This window comes from Idiotropiscis lumnitzeri, chromosome 1 (genome assembly GCF_059441095.1).
Source record: "Idiotropiscis lumnitzeri isolate Australia: NSW breed Sydney's pygmy pipehorse chromosome 1, RoL_Ilum_1.0, whole genome shotgun sequence".
Taxonomy (NCBI): Eukaryota; Metazoa; Chordata; class Actinopteri; order Syngnathiformes; family Syngnathidae; genus Idiotropiscis; species Idiotropiscis lumnitzeri.
The window spans coordinates 34,625,508-34,652,544 of record NC_142391.1 but is presented as its reverse complement, the minus strand read 5'-3'; the positions used below and the strand labels follow the sequence as shown (position 1 = coordinate 34,652,544).

The following is a 27,037-nucleotide window of genomic DNA, read 5'->3' as shown; positions in this document are numbered from 1 at the left end:
CGTACAATTCCGAACTGTAGTTTCATTCTGAATCTATTCCATTTGTATGAGCAAGTCACCGGCAACATATCCAAGCTAACGGGTGAAGTGCTCACACCATCCAGCCGATCTGAGATACAAAGGTCTGTTCACACCCTATACAGAATTTTAGTCATTGCTGTTCTATATGAAGCGGTACTCACCCCTATACTAAACTACGACCTAAATCATTTCTGTACTACAAGCTATGCTACTTTGTGAAATAAACTAACTGAATGTTCCGCTAATAAATCACTAAAATCGAAACGCTAAGATTCCAACTCCACCTCGCTACAGAGGTGTGTGAGACTGAGCCGCTTTCATACCCCACGGTGGCAAGATCCGTCAAGATTCAAAAGTGACGTCAGGATTCCCTTCTAATCCATTCCAGAGGACAGAAAGCCAAATTCACATGCAGTGCAGTCTTTAACCTGCAGATTGTACCACACAGACCCAGTTTTTACCCGTAATCCAAGAATTCAACAAAAATAATGACCAGGACATGTAGACATCTTTAGTCGACACACATTTATATCGTTTGTCAGCAATCCCCCTGCACCAGCCAGACTTGAAACCATCCCTGATCCTTTGGCTGACTCGGAATTGGGGAACCTTAGAAGGCACGTTGTAGGCCCAAGTCAAGGAACAAAGGTTCATTTGCAACATGACGCAGCTTGAGTCAAAGGTCAGCCTGAGCATTTCAAAGTTGTTACATTTTTATGAACAGTACACTTGTGAGGCAGCTGAGTACGGATAAAATGATTAATTGACGCTAAATTGTTCAACGAATACAGGTTTTAAGATGGCAACAGATTGACACTTATTTCTGTTTATGTTACTTTCTCTGAGAACTTTTAATTTGAGGTCAACTAGCATCGCTGAATGAATTTGTAAATGAAAAAAAAAGCACCAAGCAACCAACAATTTTAAATCCCGCCTATCCATTTTGGGGTCATGGTGAGAGGCACCGTACACACTGAACTGGTCGCCAACAAATCGCAGAAAGCAAGCATTCTCAAAGACAAATGATGGCAACTCCCAGTTCATTCTGCATTCTTATATTTGAAAAGCTTGTTCAAATATATTATATGCAGTACGTTTAGTGGCCCAGTGCCACCACCTCCTTGTGGAGTTATTAAATCGGTCGGCAGCAGTGTAGCTCTGTCACAGCCGGTATTAGAACGCCATCCCCCCTCCTATTACCAGGTGCAGCCCTGTGATTTAAAGCTTTGATTCTGTTCAAATGACAACAAAGGTGAGCCCAGAGTTGACGCTCTTAATTCATCATTGCCTGCTTGATAAGAGCCGGATTAATGCTTTTAATGCGACGGTTGCAGGCAATCATCCATTTTAAAGCTGGCTCCCGGGAGGACGCGGCTGAAAAGGGAAAACACCTGAAACACAAATGTTGGGGGGTGGGGGGTGTATGGCAGTGATATGCGGAACAATGTACAGCATTATTTTAGAGTTTAGCAGGGCACCATTTTCCTCAGTCTTGCTTCCAAAATGATACCCTGGGGCCTTGGGATGAATCCCAGAAGCAGATGGTTGGAAGATCCCGGTTAAAGTTTGATCTGAATGATAACATTTAAAATTCAGAGCTGCCCTCCAAATACCCCCTCCCCCCAACACCCAAAAGGACGGAGTCCTTTGACCCTCTTGGATCTGCATGCAAAATTGTTGCACACATATTCAGACAATATTTTCCTGCCTTAATACCTCACTACATAGTCATCCCATGTTGAACATCTGCTGACTCGTCCACCCTTGCTCTATACCTCCTAACCTGTGCAAAAGCATGGGAGTTGCAATGAAAATGATCCATGATCCAGATGTATCTGGGCAGAATGAGCTCTGTCCCAGCTGTTGCTCTAATCTCTCCTTTAATTTTGTCTGAACGGTCGCCAAAGAAAACCAAGCGCAATGAGAAGACAACTGTTGCTCTTGACAGAAATAGGTCCATGTGAAACTTGCCATTGTCCCCCATCTGCAGACCCCTCTTGTAACCTTAAACCACATTTGAAGAGAACGGAACAGCACTGCTTGAGAAATTTCGGGCTAATCCTGCCATTGAAAAATATGTTCTGTCTCTCTCTCTCTCCCACACGCACACACACATAAAGCCTAAATTATTGAAATCAATTAATTCTAATAAATATATAATATTTTTCCACTATTTGTTAATATCTTTAAAATATTTGTTTTGCAGGGTTTTTTTTCAGGGATCCCCCCATCGTTTGTGGAAGGCGTATACTGAATGTTTATCAGCATTATTTTCCAGCGCATTTCAAAGGCCGTCAATTTTCAACAGATTTCTTTATACAGTGCAGGACACTTGAAATACAATGTGCACTGTATACAGTATGTGTCATAGAAGACCCCATGAAAATTAATTAATATTACTGGTCAACGGCAAATTGTAATCACATGGCTTTATGTGTCCTGTCTCTCAACGTATTTTGTTTGCGTAATATATTTGCTCTATGCATTGTTAATTCTAGCTATGATGTTTCAGAGAAAAATTCAACCTGTGGCTGAACCTAATGCCTAATTCATAAAAAATACAAAACACGCATATTACTATATTACATATTATATTGTGGTTTTTATATCATTCATTTTATTCTGAACCTGATGTGCTAGAGAAAGAAAAAGAGGCAGATTAGGAATCAGTGCAAATAAGCGATAAAAGTTTACTTGCATCTCTAATTTAAGAAAAATTGTCGACCAAAGGAATTTGGGCTTTTAATTTCTAATGTCCTGTAATTAGTAATGTTTTTATAAGATCCATTTGTAATAAAGATGCCCCAACTTCTTTCCATTATCGCAACCTTTAGCAACTGACAAGCAGTGTTGACATGGCTCAGTAGTAGAGTGGTCACCCCCCAACTCGAAGGGGGGCAAGATACTTAACCACCGGTTTCTCGTGATGCTGCATCATCTGTCAATGAGGAAGCAGCACTTTGAATAATTTCAGTTCATTTAGGTAGAAAAGTGTGAAACAAGTGAAAGCCCATTTAAGCCCCTAGCCCACGGAGCGACAAACATTTGCGAGTGTTTGTAAAGTTAGCGAATGCTGCGTTCTCCTCAGGTTTTGTTCAAGGTCGCAAATGCTTGCCAAATGTTCGTCAGACGTTTGCCTGTATTTTTATTGTCACAAGGGAATACTGAACATCTTCAACATTTCCTTGCGACAAGAAAAAAACCCCCACTAAAACTGTTGGCGAACGTTTGGCAAACATTTGCGACCTTGAACAAACCCTGACATGAACATCTCCAGTGGCATTAATGGTAATTACTGCTTGAGTGACAAAGACAGCCCATTTGTAAAAGAACCCCAAAAAGAGGAACTCTTAGATGAATTCACATTAGCTTTCATGGAAAATGCATATGAAGCAATGAGCGAAAAATCCTGTTCTATATATCCAAGAATGGAAATAGCATCTTCAGAAAATGTGTTGCATATCCTCAAACCTAATTTGGAAATTTGAATTAGGAAATTTAGAATTCATTGGGTTTTCAAAAGGAAATTAAGTGGAGTTTGGCTTTACCGTTTTGACATTTTAAATTATATGCAAATGAACCAAATACATACTTTCATATATACATATTTATTTTATGTAAAAAAATAAATAAATAAAGTTGAGCGCATTCATATGGGTAATGAGGTTTATGTATCTGGCAAATAGCTCACTTTGGACATTGGACAATTAAACATTTAACCTTAAGCGTGATTTGTCACCAAATTATGGTGGTTAGCATGTTGGTTCAAACATAAAAGCACCAAGTGATTTCTTGCATTGATTAACAGGTTAAGCGGCACCGAGGAGGAAAGGCGAAGACTAATGTGAATTAATGACACACTACAAAAAGTGGTGTCACGAAATAAATGGAGAACAATGTCTTTAATTAGACATGCTAATTAAGGACAACCCTGAGTGGCCGCTTTCATCTTGAAACGAATGGATGTATTATTTTTATTTGAAAAGATGCACATTGCTTTCCGTTTTATTGATTTACATTTGGGGGAATCCGTGACAATAAAGACGATTCAGAGATTTTTAAAAGACAACGCTGAATATATATCTTACCTGCAATTTCCTCAGCTTTCAAATTGATTCTCACTTCGAATGAACTTTACTGGCCTATTTTATTTTTTAATCAGATCAAAACACTCACCGATTTGCATTAACACAGCATCAGCTGTGTGAAGTTAACGCTGGCCTCAAATGTCCTGTCAGTTTACCATATTATGATTAATTTATGAATGAATATGCATCCAATTTGAAAATTAATGTGTAATGATTAAAGACAAAGAATAATACAGTGATGGATGACTTTCTGCTTGATGCCCATGTCCATTTATATACTAAATAGACAAATCATTTGGACACCATTTTGTCACAAGAGGGGACAAAAATGGAAGAAAATTTGGGCTTGGCCCCTGTATGTAGCTAGAACGGGTTCCACTTTTTTTTTTTTTTAAAGATTTGATTTTGATTTTTTTTTCTAAGATTGTGGAGTGTGTTCGTGGGAATTTATTTCTATTTATCTAGAGGTATGTTTGTGAGGCACAAAGGTAATGTTATAGGACTTGAGATGGTGCCTGATTCACAATCATTGTTATCGTTTATGCAGATAAATTTTGATGAAGCTTCAGTTGACCATTTTGAGGGGAAGTTGGAACACTACAGTGGATCAGCTGAGAAACAAAGCAGACGTGTCATTTGATAAGTTGGCATTTAGACTATGCCAAACAGAAGTGGTGAATCACACAATTCACAGATTTATGTTTAACCATCCTGAACTTCAATATCTAATACAGTATATCAGTTCATATTTTCTAACATCATCCTCTCAGTTCACCTGAGAGAGCAAATGGGCATCACCTAGTCAAAGTACTTCACAAGAGCACAAAACAGGACTGGAAAATTTGTAAGCTCATCTGAATGACATAAGTCAACTAGCAAATCCAAACATGTGAAAGCTTGTTGAGTGCCGGAACAACCAATGAAGTGTTTGCACTTTAAAGATGGTTTGAGGCCAGAGCAAGGTGCTGCAGGCCCAAGCTCAAAGCTGTGATGCTTCATTATCATCCCCCGTTAGCTACATTGACAAAACAGTAGGCCGCTTTAATTACTCTCCATCAGTGGGGGAATCTGTGCCACTTCAGAGACGCTCTCTAATCACCCCTTTCCTCTTTTCCTCTGCAGGGCACTCATTGTCTCCTACATACAGTGTCATTTCCCGTCACTTTATGCCCACTGTTGGACGAAAACGCGGACGTTTTGCTCAAGGGTGTGAGCTGCATTTGCATTTGGGATGTTTAGCGTCAGGAACAGGCCGCCTCTCATGACAACACTGGAGACGCATATGCTTAGTAAACCCACAGAGAAATGCTGACTGTGGCATAACTGTTCCTCCAGTTTGCTTTTTACTTTTTACCCTTATTAAGATCACCATTTGCTGCTATCAAATATAGGATAAAATATTGGTCCTCACGATTCACATTATTATTTGCAAAATTCAAATTTGCATTTTGTATCATTATTCTTATTATGGGTGGCACGATGGACGATTGGTTAGGATGTCTGCCTCACAGCAGCACAGAGGTGGTAGGTTCGAGCCCAGGCTCCGGCCTTCCTATGTGGAGTTTGCATGTTCTCCCCGTGCCTGCTTGGGTTTCTTCCGGGTACTCCACTTTTCTGCCACAGCAGGGAAGCCCAGTCTTCTCTATGGCCCAGCCACCTCATTCACCGTTTCCGGGGTCTTCCAAGGCATTCCCAGTCGGGAGACAATATCTCCAGTGTGTCTAGTGACTTGCCTGGGGCCTTTTCTTAGTGGGACATGCCCCAGAACACCTCACGTGGGGAGGCGTCCGGGAGTTATCTTGGTCATAAGCCCTAGCCACCTCATCAGGAATGACCCACTGCTCGTGACCATAGGTGAAGGTAGGAACGCAGATCGAGCGTTAAATCGAGAGTTTCGACCTTGATCTCAGCTCTTTCTTCAGCACAGAAGACCAATGCGAAGTCGTCATCACTGGAGACTTCTTCAGCTTGATGAAATCCCTCACTGCTTGTGTCCATCAGCGACTTTGAGGGTTGAGGCCACGACAGGCACCAACTGCCTTACGGCCACAGCTCTGGTCGGCCGCCTCAACAATGGAGGAGCAAAACATGGCACACTCGGACTCAATGCACCCGCCTCCCATGGGATGTAGGTCAAGTTCTCCCGGGGGTGGTAGTTGAAACTCGTTCACACAGGAGATTCTGCCAGACATACCCAGCAGACCCTCACAATATGTTTGGGTGTGCCAGGTCAGATCGGTATCCTTCCCAGCTGTCTGAGCCAACACTCCACCAGGTGGTGATCAGTTGACAGCACCGCCCCTGAACTCACCTGCCCATGTACGTATTGAAATCCCCCAGCAAAATGATGCAGGAGGGACCCCCCTCCAAGGACTCCAAAAAGGGTGGGTACTCCGAACTGTTGTTTGGTGCACAGGCACAAACAACAGTCAGCACACATACTCCACTTGAAGACAGAGGGAAGGGAAGGCAGCCTCTCGTCCACTTGGGTGAACTCCAAATTACTGTTACCAAGCCAGGGGACAATAAGCATTCACACACCATCTTTCACCATGGCGAAGTCCAGAGTGGATTCCAGCCCCTCTCGAGAGGATTGTTACCAGAGCACAAGTTGTGTGTTAAGGCGAGCTCCACTATATCTACATAGCCGGAACTTCTTGACCTCGCACATCACCTCAAGCTGCTTCCCTGCCAGCAAGGGGACATTACATGTGTCTAGAGCCAGCTTCTTCAGTCTGGGATCGCACTGCCAAGATCCATGCATTTAGCTGCTGACCAACTCACTGCCCTTGACCCTCTTATCCCCTCCCACAAGTGGTGAGCCCATGGAAAGGGGGACCCATGTTGTCTTTTCGGGCTGAGCCCAGCTAGGCCCCAGGTGTTGGGCGCAGGTGTTCGCCTTTGAACTTCATCCCAAGGTTTGGCTCCAGAGGGGGCCCCGGTGACCAGCACCCAGGTAAGGGAAAACAATGTCCAAGTATGTTAATAATCATATTTTGAAACAAAGAAAATGGTCAATCATTCTTACAATTGGACTGTGTTGGACTTTAGAGGTTCTAGTGTATTTACAAAGTGGACAAGGAACCAAACGTATTTGTGAATGCAGGTCACCCCAGGAAGCTTCAACTAGGACTGATTGCATCTAAAGTAACTACTGTCTCATTGTTTATGAGCCATGCTGAATTTGTCCTAATGCGAAATGACTTGCAGGACCGTCTCTGCACAGATGATGGGGATTTCAGTGTTGACAAAAGCGGTTCAGAGGGGACAGCTCGCATTGTCTTCTTTTAATGCCCATCAAGCAGTATACAAAGTCCCCCAGCCCTCCGCTGTGTGCATGCCAAGGCTCTTTGTTAGCTTGAATGCAAGTCTATTCATTTCAGGGTGAACAACACAACACAGTAATAACACAGTCATGAGTTTTGACTGATGTCATTGAGGCGGAGTGCTGCCTCTGTAAGCTGGAACCAGCGCTGGCCTGGTTGACCACCGAGGCCCACTGACCTCAGCGTGACCCAGCCCGGCTCTAACGCTGCTGGCTCTTTACAGACGCAGACTAACCATCAACAACAGCCGGGCTGCTTAATGCCAAATCCAGGTTAACCTCTCGACCTCTCTTGGCCCCCCTGCCTTCTGGCCAAACACAGACATGGGGCTGATGTTTCCCGAGGCCATTTTTCACAGCTAATGACGTGGAATAATATTGGTATGGCAAGTTGTGTGAAGCATCAGCGCTATTCATTTTAACTCTGCAGTTTTGATTACCACATGCAAACAGTCATTACAGCTGCCCCAGTTCCTCCCTATGTACACTCTGTGCATTGTGTTCTACATGCATGAATATGAAATGTATGGAACTATGGAATATGGTAGCAGATGTCATTAGCATCCAACAATGCTGAATGGTTTAGAAGCTGTTGTTATATGGGAACTAGGTCACTACTCAAGCCCACTCGCTCGCATTGACAGTTTCGAGTGACTATTGATTTTCTGACTAAAGCAATGACTTCATTAATATCACCATTAGTCGACCATCTGACATAAATGGGTAGTTTAGCGAACCAGACCATAATTCCGGCAGATATGAATCACAAAATTGGATGCATTAAACATTCAGTACACTTGACAACAAATGTGCATTGTACTCATGGAAAAGGGCGCACTGAACAATGCACAATGTCACAATTAACATTGCCTCAACATTCACAAACACTAACAGACATTGCTATACAAATGCTGTTGTTTACTTCTAACTAAATTTGTGAAAGATAGGGGGGGGAATCAGCAGATTCCTTTTCATTGGGCTTTCAAAGCAGAATCAACAATGAGCGAAGGATTATTTTCATTTTAATCCAGAGGCGCCAGTACAGTAAAAACAAAAGAACGACCATGGGTGTGTATGCATAGCAAAATGAAGAAGACTGGCTCTCCAGCAAACCACAAAAGAAGAACAGTGAGTGCGCGTGTACAAGCAAAAGAGAGAGCGAAATAGGATTTGAGATCTATATTAAAACTGTAAATAGCGTTTAAAGATTAGTGACGGGCAGGAGGAGGTGACAGCAAGAGACTATGTGAAAAGTGGATTTCCCCTCCCCACTGTGTCTATTTTGATTGCAGGAGCCTTGACAAGCTTCGACTTGATTGTGAGAAGACGGCGTGCACAGCGGAGCCTTGACGACTTTCTTTGAGGCATGTCGAGATCTTTTGGAGACTGAAAGGAACACAAATCAGGATTATGTATTACACAGCCATATTCAAGCAGCCGGCATTAGGGGCTCTGAAGTGTCTGGCAAGACATTGTTGTTGCCTCCCTCTCTCGCTCTCTGTGTGCTGTAATTACCAAGATCTGCCTTTCAGAGAAACATTTCATTTGAAGCCATGCAACCAAGGGATGGACGCTGTCACTCTGCACAAAATAAATCATTTGGTGGGAAAATAAGTAAAGAAATGCCCCAAATTTGTCAAAAGACATTGTTGTACTTGTGCATTGCCTACAGAAGAGATTTGCTTGAAACAGCTTTTATCAGCCAAAACTATCCAACCAATCATCAAATATATTCAAGCTGTTTCATTCCCTAAAATGGATTACTCCTGCGGTTTTACAATTCTGAACTCAACACAAACTTTCTTTAAGAGTATGTTATCAGTATAACACAAGGCCTCAGTTCGGCAAGCATCAAAGATGTAATTCACTAGATTTTGGTGGGTGGCTTACACTTGTTCCAAAAGAGCAAGCAGCATTCAAAAGTGTCTCTGAGCAAAGAAGAATGCAAACCAGAAGTTATGTGAAAAATTTGGCCTTGCATTGGGATCAGTACGACTCCATGTGCTTAACTCCTAATTCTTACTTTATGACTTGGTGTCAGAGTAAACACAACGTTGTATTTCAAACATAAATTACAAAAAAAATGACAACTAGCCCACTCAATCAAACAGCACACCTACAAAGAGATCCTGCAGCGTTTGTTCATTGACTGTGCAAGAATCAGCAGGAGGTGTGGCTTGGCAACTTGTGGCTGCTGCACCGTGTCAAAATATCTTCTCACAGTTCCTTGAGGATCTGACAGTTCCTAGCTGCGAAGGCATCACTGCACTGCTCTATCCTCCCCTGGTCTTGTGGGATTGTTTTCTCATTTTTCCAAAGTTCAAGGGGGGCACCAAGAAGACCAGGTTTAAAGACATGGATGCCATCAAGATGGCTATGACAACAGAGCTGCAAATCTTTCAATGTGTGCATGAAGGCGTGGCAGTGCGTTATTCTCCAGAGGGATTACTTTGAAAGGGAAAATGTGTACTGGAGTTTGTTGACACCAGTCCTTATTTTTCGGGGACACTACTGTGCAGTACATCAGTGTAGACTGACAGGATGGACCCCCAATGCATCCCGATTTTTGATACTATTTGTCATGATTGAGAGGAAATAACCCCTAACCAACTTCAGAGGATGTAATTTCAATATAGATAGGTGTATTGTATCAGAGAATTCAAGCAATATGTTATGTCTGACAAACCCCAATTTCCATCTGAGAATCTAGCTTTATTTTTTTTTTATTTTTGCCTTAATATCCTTACATAACCTACTGTATACAATGAAAGGGGACTTTTTTTATTTTTTAAAGAAGAGAAAGTGGAACTGCCAAGTGCCCTTCATCTGACTTCCTCGCCAGCCCCCATCGCTGATATTCTGACTACAAAACTTGGCTGTCGCATCATCACCCGCCATTAAGTCATCGCATGTGCCTGACACTGGGGTAATGTGTGTGCTCTGGCCCTCTCCCAGCCCTGAGCCTTTATCACCATACAACCTCTCTGTGACAGACAGGACTGATCTGCCCTGCAGCCACCCTCCACCGCGCCAGTAAAAGGACAGCAGTGGAAAAGGGCCCCCAGGGGCCACTGAGGATGGACTCATGAATCAAACATGCGCCCGAAGCTTGCTTCTTATCACCCAGGTCAGCCCAAGCATTAATTCACCATGGCTCCAGGGAGCTACCTACTGTGACCTCCCCCAGTTTCCCCCAACAGTAGGGCACTGTCCTTGGGTGCCAAAGAGGCCCTCCCTCTAATATGATGATGTCACATTATGTCCACATACTGATAAGAGCCAATAACAATGCAAATGAGCGAACAAAGAAAGAATAAATAAATTAATTAAACTGTACCGCAATACTGTCACTACAAATGTTGTATTATTCTTTATTTCTACACCTCAGAATTTCAACCAGGATGAATCACAGTCTAACTGTGCACATGGGTGGATTTTTCTTTCTTTTGATATTTTTCTAGACTCACAAAGGTGGAAGAGGGCGTTGGCTATGTTGGATGGAACGCAATTCACTCCCGGCCAATCAAACAAAATTAAACTCAGAGCGGTTGAACATACGATGACATCCACCACACAGGTCCACGGAGCTCAGTATCTGTCTGCCCGCACCTCATTTAAATCCACCACAATCATTCGACCACCTGCGCCACACCTTAGACCTGGTTTTAGGTAGTCGGAAATCTAGTCTACTCTTGGTTACTAAATTGCCAGATGCGCCACGGGCGTGTAGTTGAATATGTCAGAACACCTATTGAGTTATACCGCGGTGTACCGGGTTCATAAACACAAGACTTGCCCTGAAATGAAATTGAACATGTGCCTGTTTTCACGCCGAGAGCTACTTTTTTTCACCAAATTGTTAGGTGCATCTGGAGCGTGCCCGTTCCATCCGCTGGAATGCCCAGGGAGGCGCAGGGTCACAAAGCAAATTAAATGTATATCTCAATGCACCACAGAGTACTGTTAAAAAAAAAAACAACGTCTTAAAATTTACAATATAGTGCAAACAATTAACCACAATAGAACAGAAGGGCACTGTTATCATATAAGATTCACTAGTTGATATGAACTCTCACTCATCAATATTGAATACGATCATCTTCAAAGAAAATCCAGCATCTATCAAAAACTGAATGGGCTACACACAAACACACGCAGATAAAACATAACCTGTTTGGAGGGGGGAACAAGTTGCAGCAATGGAGCATGAAGGATCAAATAGACTACAAAAAGGGAACGGGGGGGGGGTACTCGATTCTTTGATGCAATGCTGGGCCGCATGAGTAAAATCGACTGTGTACAGGCCCTTCCAAAAACACCACCAATCTTCATTGGCCAGACGGGGTGTGATATATGTGACTGTCTTCCAGCGTAAATTAGGCAGTCCAGAGCGCCGCGTGCTAAAGCATGACGGAGGCCGGACAGTGCACTAACTCAGCCGGCCCGGTGCCATGCGCAGCAGCTTCTCTGTGCTGTGCTGTGCCATAAATCACCAGCTGGGGGAAATGAATCGCTGTCCGTCTGAGCTGGACGCACCAGCTGGCACCGCCATCACCTGGCCAGCAGGAGCCCACACCTACACCGGAGCGAGTGAAATCAAGAAAAATGAGGCATGGAGGCAGACTGAGCCATAGCGCCGCACTCTCTCATTAGTCTCCTCTGGGCTTCCTCCTCACTGAGCTCGTCTGAAGTGAAAGGGCACACAAAATATATTTCACAGTGTCACCTACGGGGAGAAAAAAGGGGGAAAAATGATCACCCCCGGTCTCCTCACAAATCTATGTAGCACCGTGCTGGCAGGCAGCATTAGTGTTTCTATAGCCAGAGCTCTGGGAGGCAACAGGATGGACTGCAGCTCAGGGAAAGAAAGAGTCACTACTTTGTGTTATTTAATGGAGTTACGGTGTACTATGTCAACAAAAGCAAAGCAGTACAGACATTTGAAGCAGTTAATTATTGAGCTTAACAAGACATTCTGGACAATTCTTTGCTTCTAACTAACGTTCCAGTACACAAGGCAAGGCCCAAAAAGGCTCACTTATCTTCCATTTCCAGTTCCTGCACTGTAAGGGACATGGCCATTTTGTCTCCATGCATTTAATTTTACTGAAATCAATGACCCAAACCCATTGGGGCTTCTACTCTACATCCAGAAGTAGTTAACACAAAAAGGTGTTGTTGAACAGATTCACACTTTTCAATATTGCAGAGTTGCTCGTGGAGAGGCCACTTATATGCTGACCGCTGCGATTACGAGGAGCTGTGTGGGTGTCAGAACAGAGGTACTCAAGAGAAAATGGCTTCAAATTCAACATAGCGACATAAAAAAGTTGGAGGGATCAAAAACAATATAGGTTTGAAGTTCTTTTGGGGAAAAATTGCTGATTGCTGTTTATCTCCAGTGTTCTGAATTATCCATGGAAAACATTGTTTGCATTAATCGCCACCCCCCCATTAGAGAACTACTTTGCAGCAAAAGGGCATTCAAAGTTGTCATGATGAAAATGCGGCATTGTAAATGAACAGATGTCGGCTAGATTGACGGCAAATATGAGGCTTGGGGAACAACACTGGTCTCCAGCAGGTGATTGGAAAAGCCAATTTCCTGCCAACATCCACAGCGGTTCTCGCCTAATTTTACTGGTCCTACAGCAGGTCCATCAAGAATGTGGAGGACTGGCTCGTCTCCCCTGTTCACGTGAACCTGCCTGTCACAGGGCTGTGATGAATGGCAGGAAGGAAAAGAAAATGCACTGCCGGCTCATTGGATTGGGGGGTGCAAGGTGAGGTCTGGCCTGGCAGTTGGCCTCAGGCTAATATCTCACCTTGCTGTCCATTACCCTCCCCGTGGCTGTGACCCCCTGCAGATGTCCAGGTGTACGTTCACATAGCAGCAGCACACTCATCAGTCGTTTGGTCATTCAGTGATAGACTACGGCATCTCTTTGACACTTGCTTTGACAGGGAAACCAATTCCATCAGTGTCTCAGGGTCCCTTGGATAAAGCAGATAGTGTACACTGAATCATCTCCATTTATATGAAAAGGGCATATATTAAAGTCACGTATTTTAGAAGCGATGCATCTGATGTGGAACTAAAGGTTGATAATAATCACAATTTATTGAAAACGGCCTACTGCCTATTTCCGAGAGAAAGAGCGCCATACACATCACACACTGGTAATGTGCAATCACCTTTCGAACACATTCCCGTCATTGCATCGTTGTTTGTCTATCGACATACTTGTTCATTTTTTTAAATTGTTTTAACACTGTCTTCAATTGCAATATGTAATGATACTTCTCTAATAATCCCCGCCAGGGATTAACAGTGGTGGGTGCGTCTGTGAGTTTCCGTTATTCACCAATGGCAGACCCGCAAGTCTGTCATCATCAGTCCGTCATTATTTCAGGCCAGCCCAGCCCGTCACATTCATCGATCTCTGCTATTTTAAGACTGTCAGTGAAAAACATTTTACAAGGGTAACTGCACACAATTTTACTCATTTAAAAGCAGTTGGGACTAGGGCTTCTTGTTGTTGCTTTTTGGGTTTGTGATGCTCAGAAAAAGAAAAGCTCTTATAGGGATCGTGTTTTGAGTTCTTACCACCTGTTGCTTTGAGGCATACTTTTTTTCCATAAAACGTGATTAATATGGATATGTGGATAGTGGGAGATGCCAAAAACGTTTCAGTAATGTGTGTGTACCTATGGATATCTCATTCTCTGCAGCTGCCACTCTCACCAGTCAAAAGAACACACCCACCACCATCACCTAGAAACAGCTTCCCCTCAACGCCTCCATTTCTGCTGCATTCATGCAGCTATGCAAATTCTGTGTACTGAGAGGTTCCTGTAGCATCCTCCAGGACATCAATCCCAGCTGCATGAGCCCTCAAAAATGACCACCCAAGGGAGGCACACAAGGAAGTCATTTCTGCAGGCACAGCTCCTTTACTGTCAAAGAGCCCCCGCCAACTCCAAGAGTCCTTGAGGACTATACTAAAACATCCATTTTCAGTTGGGGGACATTTATAACTCTGAACAGAAATCAATCAAACTAACCCCTGCACAGTCCTACTGAATATGTCTGCTTATTTGGCTGCCTAAAACTGCACAGCGGGACAAAAAAAAAGCCACCCCCTCAATCTGATCCACATTTCCAGGATATTCATAATTCATCATCTTCGATTCCTGACATCTGCCACTGATTGTGCCATCGGGTCGGCTGGAATTAGCCACTCTTGGGAGCTGCGTTAATGTGCTGGTGGGCCAACACATGAACCCCAGCTAGTGGGGGGGGGGGGGGGGGGTTGGGGAAGAGTTTTGCGGCCAGAGCGGCAGGAGCCTTTCACACTCCTAATGTGTAATTAGGAGCCAATTTGGAGTGCTGCCTTCCTCTGCTGAAATTAGCTGCCTGTTATTAATCGGGGCGACTAGTTCAATGGCACGATAGGTCTCGTGCTAATGTAACACAAAATGTTCTTAATTATTACTGCTGGGAGAGGGGCTGCAGCGCCTCGATTTTCTTCCAGAATAGCAGAACACAGGCAGCGAGCCTCGACTGCAGCATTAACTAACTGATATCTAATCAAGTTTTCATTCTTTCGGCCCGAGGATGCTTTCTAAATGCTTTAATATCGTGCAGCTGTGACATTATATAGAGAATAGAGTGAATAAAACCCTCAGAGCTACACCGCCCATGAAATCCATTTGCAATGGCTGAATGTCAGCACCACTTGAATGAAAGATTGTCCATATTATGTGATTACAAGCACTGGTCGTCCTTTGGAGAGTTAAGTGCTGTGACCCTGACCACGCTCATCAGCACTTGTGGGCTCGTGACTACACATGAGAATAAATACTTCAGTGTTCATCCTCATCCTGCTTGTTCTTTTTGTCCCTTCCAACCAAGTGGAAAAGATGAAAATCCATACCCGGCTGGAGCTAAAATACAATGGATTCCTTGAAGTGGATTGGACAGAAAGGAGAGATTTTGTGTCTATCGGTGATGATAAACTAAATGAGCACATTATGTTGTTGTTCTTTTGGCCACAAACTAGTTCAATTAATCAATATTCTGCTCGCAGCATCCTTGCAGTATACTCCATGACGCCACATTTGCTTCAAAAAGTTAATGAATTCATGCTGGCCATCCCTCATGATGATAAAGTTTGTTTTATTTCCATATTTGTAGAACCATTTTTGCTCCTACAATGAAATACATTTTTATTTGTAGTAAGTTTGAAAAAAGATGACCGTATTTCTTTCTACATTACCTCTTCTGGGGATAATAAATTTAAAATGCGAATAAATCAAAGGCTTCCTGGGCTGATTATGTTTGACTTCTGGTGGTCATCTGTTCCAGATTTCCAGATGTGGATGTTATATTATCCCCTAAATGAGTGAGGGACGTATTTCCTTCAATGGCAAAAAAAAGGAACTGAACATGTATAAACATTACAATCCAACGGTAAAATGTTTAGTTGCATCTATCAATCCATCCATCCGACAAAGTGAAATAATCTTGCTTCATCTGAAGACAAATACATTGAGATAATAATTCTGATTATTCAAACTGCTATTTGTTATGTCCTGATTACGTGTGTTCGAGAAAACTCAATGGCCTATAAAACAGTGACACACGGCACTTTCCAGTTTCAGTTTTAAAAACTTTTGAGAATTATCTTCTATTCCAGGTCCACGACGAAAATTTCTTCCAATGAAAAGGTCCGAACCAAAGTCCAGCTTCCCGAAATGTCTAGCCTATGTTCACATTTTTATATAGTTTCAATATTTAGTCATTTTCAACAGAGCGCACTTATATACTAAATATTTAGCAATGTTCCCATTAAACAAACACCTTTGCCAGTCAAACAAATCTAAGGCGTTTATTTCACATTCAAGAACATGTAGCTCCAGGAATTTAAGGGTGCCACTTCCAGAAAAAACAGTAAAATATCTTCTGTAGAACTATATCAAGTGCTAAGCATTGAGTTAACATCTTTTAACTTTTTTTCTTAAATCAAAGAGTGATCAGCCTAAAAAAAAAACAGAGAGCCGAATTATCCAAGTAAAACAGGTCAACATGTTGAGTACACAATCAATAAAAATGGCTGTCCTCATGAAAAACTAATTCAAAATGAGCGCTTTGACACCACCTTTTCTTTTGAATATTTTTTAACTTCTCTTAATGAGAAAAGTTAGTTTGTGCCAGTGACTTAAATCTGGGTTGGAACGGAGTCAGGGCCATTGGAATTTGGTAGATTATTTCACACATCTTTGTGTTTTCCTTTAAATAATGTTTGTGCAACCGCATTTAAGCACTCCTTCACAACTTCCCCATCACTGAATGTTTTTTTTATGTTTCCCCAAAATCCATAATACTTTTACTGAATATTCGTTTGCATGCCGCTGGGATGTAAACGAAAATGTAAAAATCTGTTGTACTGCACTCGAAGTTCGATGTTTTTGCGTGCGCTCACCTCAAACTTCTGCGGATAACTGTGCAAAAAAGGGCGGTGCTTTGTTTCGTAGTGGCGCTTCGCAATGTTGCGACGGTTTCGGAGCATATGATGCACATTGGTTTTGAATCGGCTGCAGCCAGAACGAAACTAAATTTCTCCGTCCATTCATTTAAAACAACACGCATCGACCTCGCTAACTTTTTAGCACGGCATACTGTCAGCAGCACTCTCTTCCGATCTGCTGAGCAATTGGCAGTGGATCGTAAACAAAAGATTTGATTGGCTCAAATCAGTGACGCCTTTTCCGTATTAACTAGAATTGCAGCTTCAACGTTTGCGAATGCGCCCTGAAAAAAATTCATCATAGATTGGTCATGGGTCCGGTCCAAACCATCTGGATGGTCCGCCATTTGGTGATGCCGGTTCTATTCTGTCACGTTTTTTTTTTTTTTGTTCAATTGGTCACTGATTTCTTCAACTAATGAAAGACTTGATGGTCTTTGTCATTTTTTCAAATTCCCACCGCAACAATGTTCCTTTAAGTGCAATCATGACCACTTTTGCAGTTCTGGTGTTTAACAACACTTGATTGCATATTTATGAATGTTGTTGGAGAGGCCGCTTTTCCTATAAATATCATCTCAACAAGCCTAAATCCACGAAATGGCTGCTTGAAAAATGTTCCCCTACAGAACAAAGACCCTACCAGCTGATTTAGAAACAGTCAACACACAGTGAGAGTGCGCGTGAGCGCTAATGACCGCCTCTCGTCTCTGCAGCATGATGAGCTCACGCTGAGGTCATCACATGCTGCAAGGCTGGCTGCGCTTTTAGTATTCTAAATAAATACAAAGAGTGTGATGGGACACCCTACCACTCAAGCATTATTGATGGAATGGTGAAGAAAAAAAATGGGTGACACTGAGTGAAGTGTTGCTCAACTTGAAACAGTGTCAAAGAGGCACAAAATTCATAAGCCTGGACAACACTTAAGGTAAGGTCAACTCAAAATGAAGACATGTAAAAGCATTTTATTGTGAATTTATTGGACATTTGATGCACAGTTATTAGAAAAGTTATTTGATTATAAATGTAGACCTAATGCTTTGTTATATTAGCACCACCATTTCTGATTGCTTGTCAATTAACATGTTGACCTTAACTCACACATGTACCAGAATCTAATGACAACCAGAATAGAGCTGTAATCAACATCCTGTAGATTTTTATGTGCATGGAAGACACAACACCTGTGAAATTACCACAATCACGACACTAGTTTGGATTTTATGGGGAGTAACTGTTTTTCTCATTAAGCTGTAGTGAATTCAGATGAAGAGGAAGACTTATAAAATCCAAAATATTCATGCGATTGTTCAAATATTAGCAGCGGTTGAAGTTGACACAAGTAGAGATGTTCACACCAATTTTGGTGAAGATTGATCAGTTTTATGACTTCAGGTGACGTAAAACATTTTTACATTAACCGGGAGACTGTCTTGGTTATCATGCATGAGGACGTCGTAGGTTAGGCTAGCTCCTATATCTGCTTTAAGTTACATAAGACAGTGTCCAACTGCTTTTAACCCGAACATAACCAATTTTATTACTGTCTGGGCACTGACACGCCTCAGAGCTTTTGAGATTGCACATTGCCTCACATATGAAGCAATAGAGTTTAGAAAGTAGCAAAACATGAGGCTGTACGTTGTGGCTGGACAATTTTTTATGTCGTTCTCCTACCACGCTACATTATCAGGGAGCTGGATTGAAATGTTTTCCCTTATAAACTGCAACAACTGGTGTTTTCACGTAATGTCAGCATCTGTCATAGGAGCGGAGTCACGCAAACACTTTGGTTGATACCAGAACTCGCGCACATAATTCACGTAGGATGTAGGAATGAGGTGGATAACGTAAAGGTTGACTTGTATTTACACATGTAAGACAATTAAGGATGTTACTTAAAACATTGTGTGCACTTCAAAAGTTTTATGATGGCGAAAGTTAAACATTGGTATTGATTATAAAGCATACACCGCAATTGATCTCTTTGAGAAATGTTGCAATTGAACAATCTTGACAGAACAGAATGTGTTCAACTTTGGAGGTTCCACTGTCGCTCAAATACGGAGAGACAAAGTTCTGGCCCAGTGGACAGAGAATTAACTCCACAGGGGGAGTCCCACGGGAGTTTTTGAGAGGAGGGTATTGGACTGTGAGCCTATGGGAAGCAGAGCAGAGGTGACTGATGGAGCACTGGAGCCTGAGTGTGACACCTGGACCGCCTGTCACAGCCCCAAGTAGACAAAGTGACATTTGACAGGATGGGAGTCGAGACTGCAACACCACAAGTCAGGACCGGCTGACAGGAAGGATGAGAGGTGTGCAGTTAAACTCAATGATTCCCCCAACGCCTTTTCAGTCTTGTCAGCCTCCTCTTTCCTCTCCTTTTCCATGTCGGCATGACCCTTTAAATAAACCGAGGTCCGGAGGAGGCTGAAGCCATCAATTAGAGTCATCTTGATGAGCCAGTGTGGATATTAATCAGCAGGCATGTGACAGACTGGGATGAGAGAACTCAAACCAGCAGGCTCTTGAATTTCCTGCTCTACATCACTAAACTAAACTGATATCCAATTATGCCCTCTTCGTCGACATGCTAACAGAGCAGCTGCGAGTTGAAGAGTCTTGCCATGTCAGAACTGGCTCGGGAAAACCAAAACCTTGAAGGAGATGTCACAAGGAGGCTGGAGTCAGACGCTTGAGTGAACGATGGTCCCCACGCTTGCCTGAAAGCATGACATTGCCAAAGGGGAAAAAACACCATTTTATCATTCAGTGCAATTCGTGCCCTCTCTCCCTGTCAAACATGCCATATGTCCCCGTCACAGGTCGTCTTGCTGCCTTATCGGGTGTGACAGGGCTATTCACACACTGCTCCCAATCAGACACCATCTCCTGCAGGAAAAAAAAAACATCCCCGCCATGGCTTGGTGACAAGCTGTCAGGCAGAGGGCAGCAACCTCCACAGGGCTTCGGCTGATCGGCCGCCCATCTGGGGGAGGGGGCAGAGGCCAGGGTTTACAAAGGGACATGCGACGGAGACGTGCGCAATTACGCATTCTTACTTATACCTAATTCACCCGACATGATCTGAAGCTTGAGCGCGTTAAAGAATCGAATGAGCTGCTAACGTTTTCTGTGGGAGTAAGTCACACATGTGCATGTCACAAGCAGGTTTCAAGCTTGTGCAAAACCATGGATTAAAAAAATCCCTTTCAGACTCGTGCTAAACGGGAGTTAGCACATGTTTCAATCACTCGGTCTGGTGGAGAACCACTGGCTCGGTTTATAGCGAAACAAATGACAACTGTCCTCTTCATCATTAGCATAAAGATTAAAAGTCCAATCATCTTGCCAACGTCACCACATGACCAAACTCAGAAAACAGATGAGTCGTGATCAGTTGTTACCTCAGCAACGGCGATGTCATTTTTTTTCAGCAAGTGGCAAAAGGCCCCCTGATATGAAAAAAAAAGTTGCTGCTTATTCAAATTCAAATCCAGAAAAGCAATATTAATCACAATGCCATGTTTAGACTAATAGGGGCCGTAAACAACATTTGGGGGCAAACTTCCCCTTTAAGGTTTCATTGTAATTTTCATGGTTTTGAATTCTAGAATTCTGCCACATGCAGAGATCACTGCTGAGAGCATATTGAGGCACTTCAGCACTTCTTGCTTGCTTACAGTATGTTTACTTTGGTGCAAACGCACAACCTTTGACTTTGTTGCTCCTTCGCTCAAAGCACAATAACACAGCAGCAGCTGAATACATTTACTAAGTGAGCAATCAGACGCAAAGTGGGCTAAAAATCACACTTATCACCCCCGTGATGATATGCAAAGGGAAGGACTGTAAACGGGCAAAGAAAAAGGAGTAGTGGGGCAAGGGGAGAAGTGCGATTACCTGATCTGAGTTATCTCGCGCAAAGAAGTGTGATGTGTCACCTCAACTCCTGAAAAAAGACACAACCCCCCGAGCACGTTTTATGAAACATTTTCTGTGAAATGATTGCTAATCTATGCAAGAAAGCAATCAGCAGCTCATTCATAATGCATGAGTGACGAGATACCAGTTTTGCAACGCTTTTGGATTATTAGATGTTATCTTGCATGCAGCAGCTGAAATATGAACACTCCTACCTGTCCTGTTGTAATTACATGACGGCAGAGGACCACAGACAAAGTGGTGGTGAAGGGAAGAAAAATGCAGAAACGTGAGACGGACAAGCGAGAACATCCATTACAATGCGAGTGCAAATAACTGGAGATGGGAATATTTGTTTCTAACCGTTTTTGTAAATCCATTTACGCCATGATATAATCGACCTAAAAGCAGTGGCTTTAAGTACTCGAGGCTGACGTTTTAATGGTCCATCAATCACATGCCGTCATGTGATAACATTTTGAGATCATCCCCCATCCTCCCTGAGCATCTAATAGTGGGGGTAAAATGGATTCATCCATTGAATTGGCTGCAATCCCAGTGAAATGATGAGAACCTCTCTCTAATTCAAAGCAAGTTCAAAGTATGTGATGGAATGTTGAGCTGCTTCTCAAATTAATGCAAATCAAATTTTATTTAGGATGGTTATCTTCTATAGTGCACTGATTTTATTTTCAGTTTCTAAACCCCATTTTGACGACTAGGGTTAGAAAATATATATATACAGTGAAAAGCTTTTACGAGATAGATTATGTGAGGATTACTGCTTTCAGGTTATTAAATGCAACCAGAGTAAAAAAAAAACTTCATTTCTAGTACAAGAGTTGTAATTGCTTGAGTTGTAAAATTAAAAAAAATGTTGAAATTAAAAACTGAAGGGTTGCACAACAGACTGAATGTAACCAAAATTACATGATGCTTTTCTACCGATTCTGACTAATTCCAAGAAAAAGAAAACAGGTTTCATAGTTGTACATTCAAGCCAGCTTCGACACAATGGCATTTTTCCTGCAAGGAGCCAGAGGAAGGATGAAGGGTGCTATAAAAAATCAATGAGTCAAAGGCAACAAGAAAGAAAGGTGCTTTTGTCTACAATTAAACAAGTGTGCTCGTGGCACTGAAGGATGACAGAGTGTTGCACGTACCTGCTTCACAGAATCAATTACTGGATCAATACAACGACATGATACAATTCTGCGATGGACAAAAAAAAAAGGAATGGGGACTGGGAGTCAAAGTGTGTTAAGGGTTGCAGATGTTTACAACAAATGCACTCCACAGGGACAAGCCACAGAGAGCCCAGAAGAGAGCAATGTGCCTGACATCCAACCAATCAAATGTTTAGAACCATGGAAGAAAAATGTGTATTTGAAGAGGTCATGCATTCTAAGATGATTTTGAAGTCAGAACAAAGAGAGCAATGTTATGCTAAGCGCTAAATAAATGAGTATATATTATAAGAACAAGTAAAGAGCTCATTATCATACATTATTAGAGCAAAATAAAAACAACACACAAGAAATATGGGAAATACTGAATCACGCAATTAAAAACTGGTCCAAAAAATAGACTATCCCGAATATTTTATACAAGATACAAATACAGTTATTAAAACAAAATGCAGAAATAGCGAATGAATTTCACAAATATTTTGTCAATATTGGCTGCAACCTAGCAAAAGAAAATTCCAAACCAAGGAATATCTTTGAAATAGATTAATACATTGAAAACAACTCCTCTACTATGTTCCTTAGTGCTGTAAATGATAATGAAGTATTAAATATTGTAAAAACACTAAAAAATAAAAAAGTATACTGACTGTAATAATATTGGCATGATATTAGTAAAAAAAAAAAACTCTTATTGAAATCACTATTTCCACAGTCCACAAAAAAATTTGAATATAGAGAGAGAGAGAGAGAGAGAGAGAGAGAGAGAGAGAGAGAGAAAGAGAGAGAGAGAGAGCAGAGTTAACTATTGGGATTTTCATAGATCTTTAAAAAAGCATTTGACATTCAACATAAAATCCAATCAACAAAAGATTACTCATGGGGTTCCTCGGGGGTATGTGCGAGGTCCCAAATTATTCATATTGCACCGTATATAAATGATATCTACTGTGTCTCAAAAAGACAAAAAAGGGTCTTATTTGCAGATGAAACAAAATTCTACTTCTCTGGAGAAAATCTGAAACAGCTTCTGACGATTGTGGAAAACGAATTGAACCTATCAAAAAAATTGGTTTGACATAAATTATTGATCTTGCACATTTGTGTAAATTCGCCAACATGGCTCCAAAGACAATCAACTCTACCTCTTGGATTATGTTTCCTTCATGCATATTTCAGTGAAGTAGTTGCAATTCCACTGAACTAGTTTTCCCGTGAATTTCTGTTTTAATGGTCAACAGGAAACTTTAACAAGACCGCCATTGATCACAGCTTGTGAGATAGGCTAAGGTTACAAAGAAGACATTGCTCTGTTTTGAAAGGTCACAGATTCCAAATGAATCTTTATGCATGCATGTATGCAATCCCAGATAGTGGGATAGCAAAGCTTAAATACAGATAACAGATTGCAAATGTTTGATTTTTTACAAGGGGTAGAGCAATAAGGACAATACATAACTTACCCCTTAAACTCAATGCACTCAGTTCCTTGGCAGTGCAATAAACCTTCCCGCCCCGCTCACCGGAAGGGTAAGCACCCCCGGGAAGATCATGCACAACATCATGATGTTGATGTTTCATGTCTCCATGAGCACTGTGGAAAATGGGCCCTGCTGAGCTCATTTCTATGTCCCGCTCTGGCACAGTTACTGTAAATGTGTAACATTAAACTGTTGTCTTGGATAATACAAGATGACAACATATTGTGAGGCCTGTGAGTGGAGAGTCGCACATGTAAACACTCTCTGCAGGAAGACACCAAACTCCCTGTTAGTAAAACCGGTGGCCATCAGCAACATGACATGTCAGTCAGCTCCAGTCGTGCATTCAAACTTAATGGCTCCTGACAAGCTCTCCAGCCACCCACTGGGGGTCCAGAGGGAGAGCGCCCCTGGTGAGCATGACCACTCAGCACATTCACATTTAACATTTCAATCTTCAATTCAGTTTGGATAAAATAAATTCAACACTCCCGATTCTGATGCGCCCGCATAAAAAACAAAACAAAACTGTTTAACATTGGATAGTCTGCATTTTTCTGCTATTTACTCACTCCTGCGACAGCGCTTTCTTTTAATCAAATCCCTCCAACTCTGGCATTTTCTATAGTATCCTTGACCTTCTTTGCTCCACTTCCTGTGTTATCTGGAATAATCTTACAACCTCTTTAGATTCTATTCATCAGAGCAGAAAGACGCAGGCATTGACATTGATTTAAAAAAAAAAAAAACATCTGTAGCTCACAGAAGCAAAAAAAAAGAAAAAAGTGAGAATGAAAGAGCAGAGAGAGGCGCTTCAAATGAAACATGCTCTGTTGTCTCGCTCTTGCCCCCCTCCCTCTTGTCGATGCCGCTTCAATTGAAAAGCGCAGTGGTAATTAAATTCCAGCAGGGGTTAGGGCAACTGTGCAGTGTACTGCCAGGGGGGGGGGACAAAGATTGGAGGCGGTGATGTTCGCTGAACATAAAGATGACACAATCCAAGGGGACAGAAGGGGTGCCAGGCAAAAAGAAAGGGAGGGTGACAAATGTCGTTTATTCACATATACCGCAGTACTTAATCTTCATGACATTTAAAGGTGGGGGGTGGGGGTAGAAATTCAAAAAACTCGTAAATCCCAGGATGACCTTTTATCAAATTGGTAATATTCCAAACAGATCCATCCACGTGCTGCCTTTGTAGTATATGTGATGTTTTTGAGGCTGAAAAATGTTAGGAAGGCAAATGAGGAGAGTGAAAATTGTACGAAAAGTGCTAAACATGTTAAGTTTTGTTTTAGCGGAGACTAAAAATGTACAACTCAACTCTTAGTCACGTTCATGATCATTTCAATACTGTAGAATCAAAAGAGTGCAGTGATGCACTTCAGCAAAATCATTAGTAGCGAACTCGCCAGAAATGGGAATTTATGGAACTTTATCGCCATCTAGCGGACAAAGTTTACTACAAACAATTATGAGTGGATAAGATACCTATAGTCCATTTTTGCTCAGTTTGAAAATGTCTCTTGCTTCACTGGAGCGGCTGTGCAAACCTCAAGTCTTGATGAATGTCTAATATATTCACTTGCACATCAATGGTCGTGTCTTAATAACGGTTTAAGATTCCTAAAATATGCTCCTTTATAGAGAGGGAGGAATGTACTTGGACGCCAGGCCCACCAATACTTGTTTCCCAGCAGTCAAAGTCGCAGTCTTTCAAGTCCTGAATCGTCGTCTGGACTACAGTGGTGTCTGTTTCTACAAATCAAAGAAAAGTTATGATTGTAGATATTGAGAGAGGAGTCAAAAATATGAGAATGTGGGGAAGAGTATAGTCAATCCGCATTCATTGTGGTGGATACGTTCCAGGCAGGTGAAAAGTGACAAACTAGAGAGACCATATAATATAAACATTTTTGGGCAATTTTATGTAATTTTTTTCAACGCCCACACAATTTAAACACACTGAAACTTGTAAAACACAGTTTTTACACACACTGTAAACAACGTTGAACAGGAAAAAGGACACAAACTACTATATATAAATTGCGGCGTCTGTGATTAGTGAAAGTATAAGAGGCAGGGCTTTGCGGGTAGTGTGTGACATCACTAAGTCTGTGCATGAATGTCCGAGTGTGTGCTGTGGCTGACAGCAGCTCCAACATGATTGACTTAATTGCGTTTGTGTTTTACTATTCTTCAGACATTCAATAAATTGTTGAAAAGTGCACCAGAAACTGTGTCTCTCTCTCTGCCTGTCTGTCTGTCTTTGCCACATACGAGGACAGTCCAGTGAGTAACAGTAAAACCCATGAAAAACGATTGCTTAAAAAAAAAAATGCGATATTGCGAGGGGAACACTGTACATCATTTACTAGATCATAAAATGTCTGAAATTTTCCAGACAACTAACAACTACCTACCTGGTCTGAGAAGAGTGATGCCACAGCCCCCTCCCCCTGCGCCTGTTAACTTGCTGTGGAGACCCCTGGCAATCGTGACCCGACACAGGGTATCCAGGGCAGGATGCCCCACCCCCATTACATTCAAATGATGTTGGTTGATATCGATGAGCTCCTATAAGTGCAATGACAAATGAAAAAAAGAGGACACTTTTGATCGCGTGGTAGTGATGGACATGTGATGCTTTAATTAATGAACTTATAGCGACATTTTAATATGATGAATTTCATACATATACTTAACATATATATACTAAACAAATGTACTAACAGTTGTATAGCGGCAACAGATGATCTCTGACAAACTATTTGTATTATGATTTACAGAGGAATACATGTTTCGAAATCATATTAGATTAGATGTTAAACAGCATACCTCTAAAACATTGTAGTGCTCTCCTGTGATGGGTTCACACGTCATCTCAAGGAGGACTTTCTCGCAAGTGCAGGAAATGGCATCGACCGAGTCCAGCACAGAGGTCAAAATAGTGGGAAACTATGGGAAGAAAAGTTGATCAACATTCGTTTAAACCTAACGCAAGTATAATTGCATAGACGTTATGACTGCTCATCATTAAAAGAAAAACAAATCAAAACAAATTGGACTCACCTGATCACAACATTGCCACAACAACATCTAGGCTAAAGTGTGCACACCTGCTGCTGTCGCCAAGGCAACAGCACACAGGGGTACTGGCTAAGAGTTTAATTTCAGTATTTTATGACAGCACTCAACTCGAGGCTCTGGAGTATGTGGCATACAAAGAAAATGTCTATGATATTAATTAGAACATCAGCAGGTAATGCAGGAGGGAGGAGAAAACATTTAGTACCTTGTTAATTTTGTCCTTCACCCTGGCAACAAGTACTTTGGTGCTACGCGGTACTTTAGTGTTGGTGAGGAGGATTCTTAATAATGGCACCCTGGAAGTAGGCAAAACACAAAAAGAGGACTGAGCTAAATTCGTTCTCCACGTGCCCTGCTGAGACGACAACTTATTCCCATCGACATT

General features: G+C 42.0%; 1 protein-coding gene across 4 annotated transcripts in view; it reads right to left on the bottom strand.

Moving 5' to 3' along the window:
• The window catches only part of mvk (mevalonate kinase), a 47,808-nt gene that overhangs the window by 16,884 nt on the left and 3,887 nt on the right, over window positions 1-27,037 (bottom strand). For 2 of the 4 annotated variants that reach the window (XM_088297382.1, XM_088297383.1), the window contains exons 7-9: window positions 26,858-26,948; window positions 26,401-26,520; window positions 25,986-26,139 (exon numbers count right to left, since the gene is read on the bottom strand). In XM_088297382.1, the coding sequence (XP_088153508.1) occupies window positions 25,986-26,139; window positions 26,401-26,520; window positions 26,858-26,948 (365 nt within the window). Of the gene's footprint in view, window positions 1-8,620; window positions 8,821-24,591; window positions 25,321-25,985; window positions 26,140-26,400; window positions 26,521-26,857; window positions 26,949-27,037 lie in introns of those variants that run through there. The other 2 variants (XM_088297380.1, XM_088297381.1) reach the window with 2 other exon arrangements.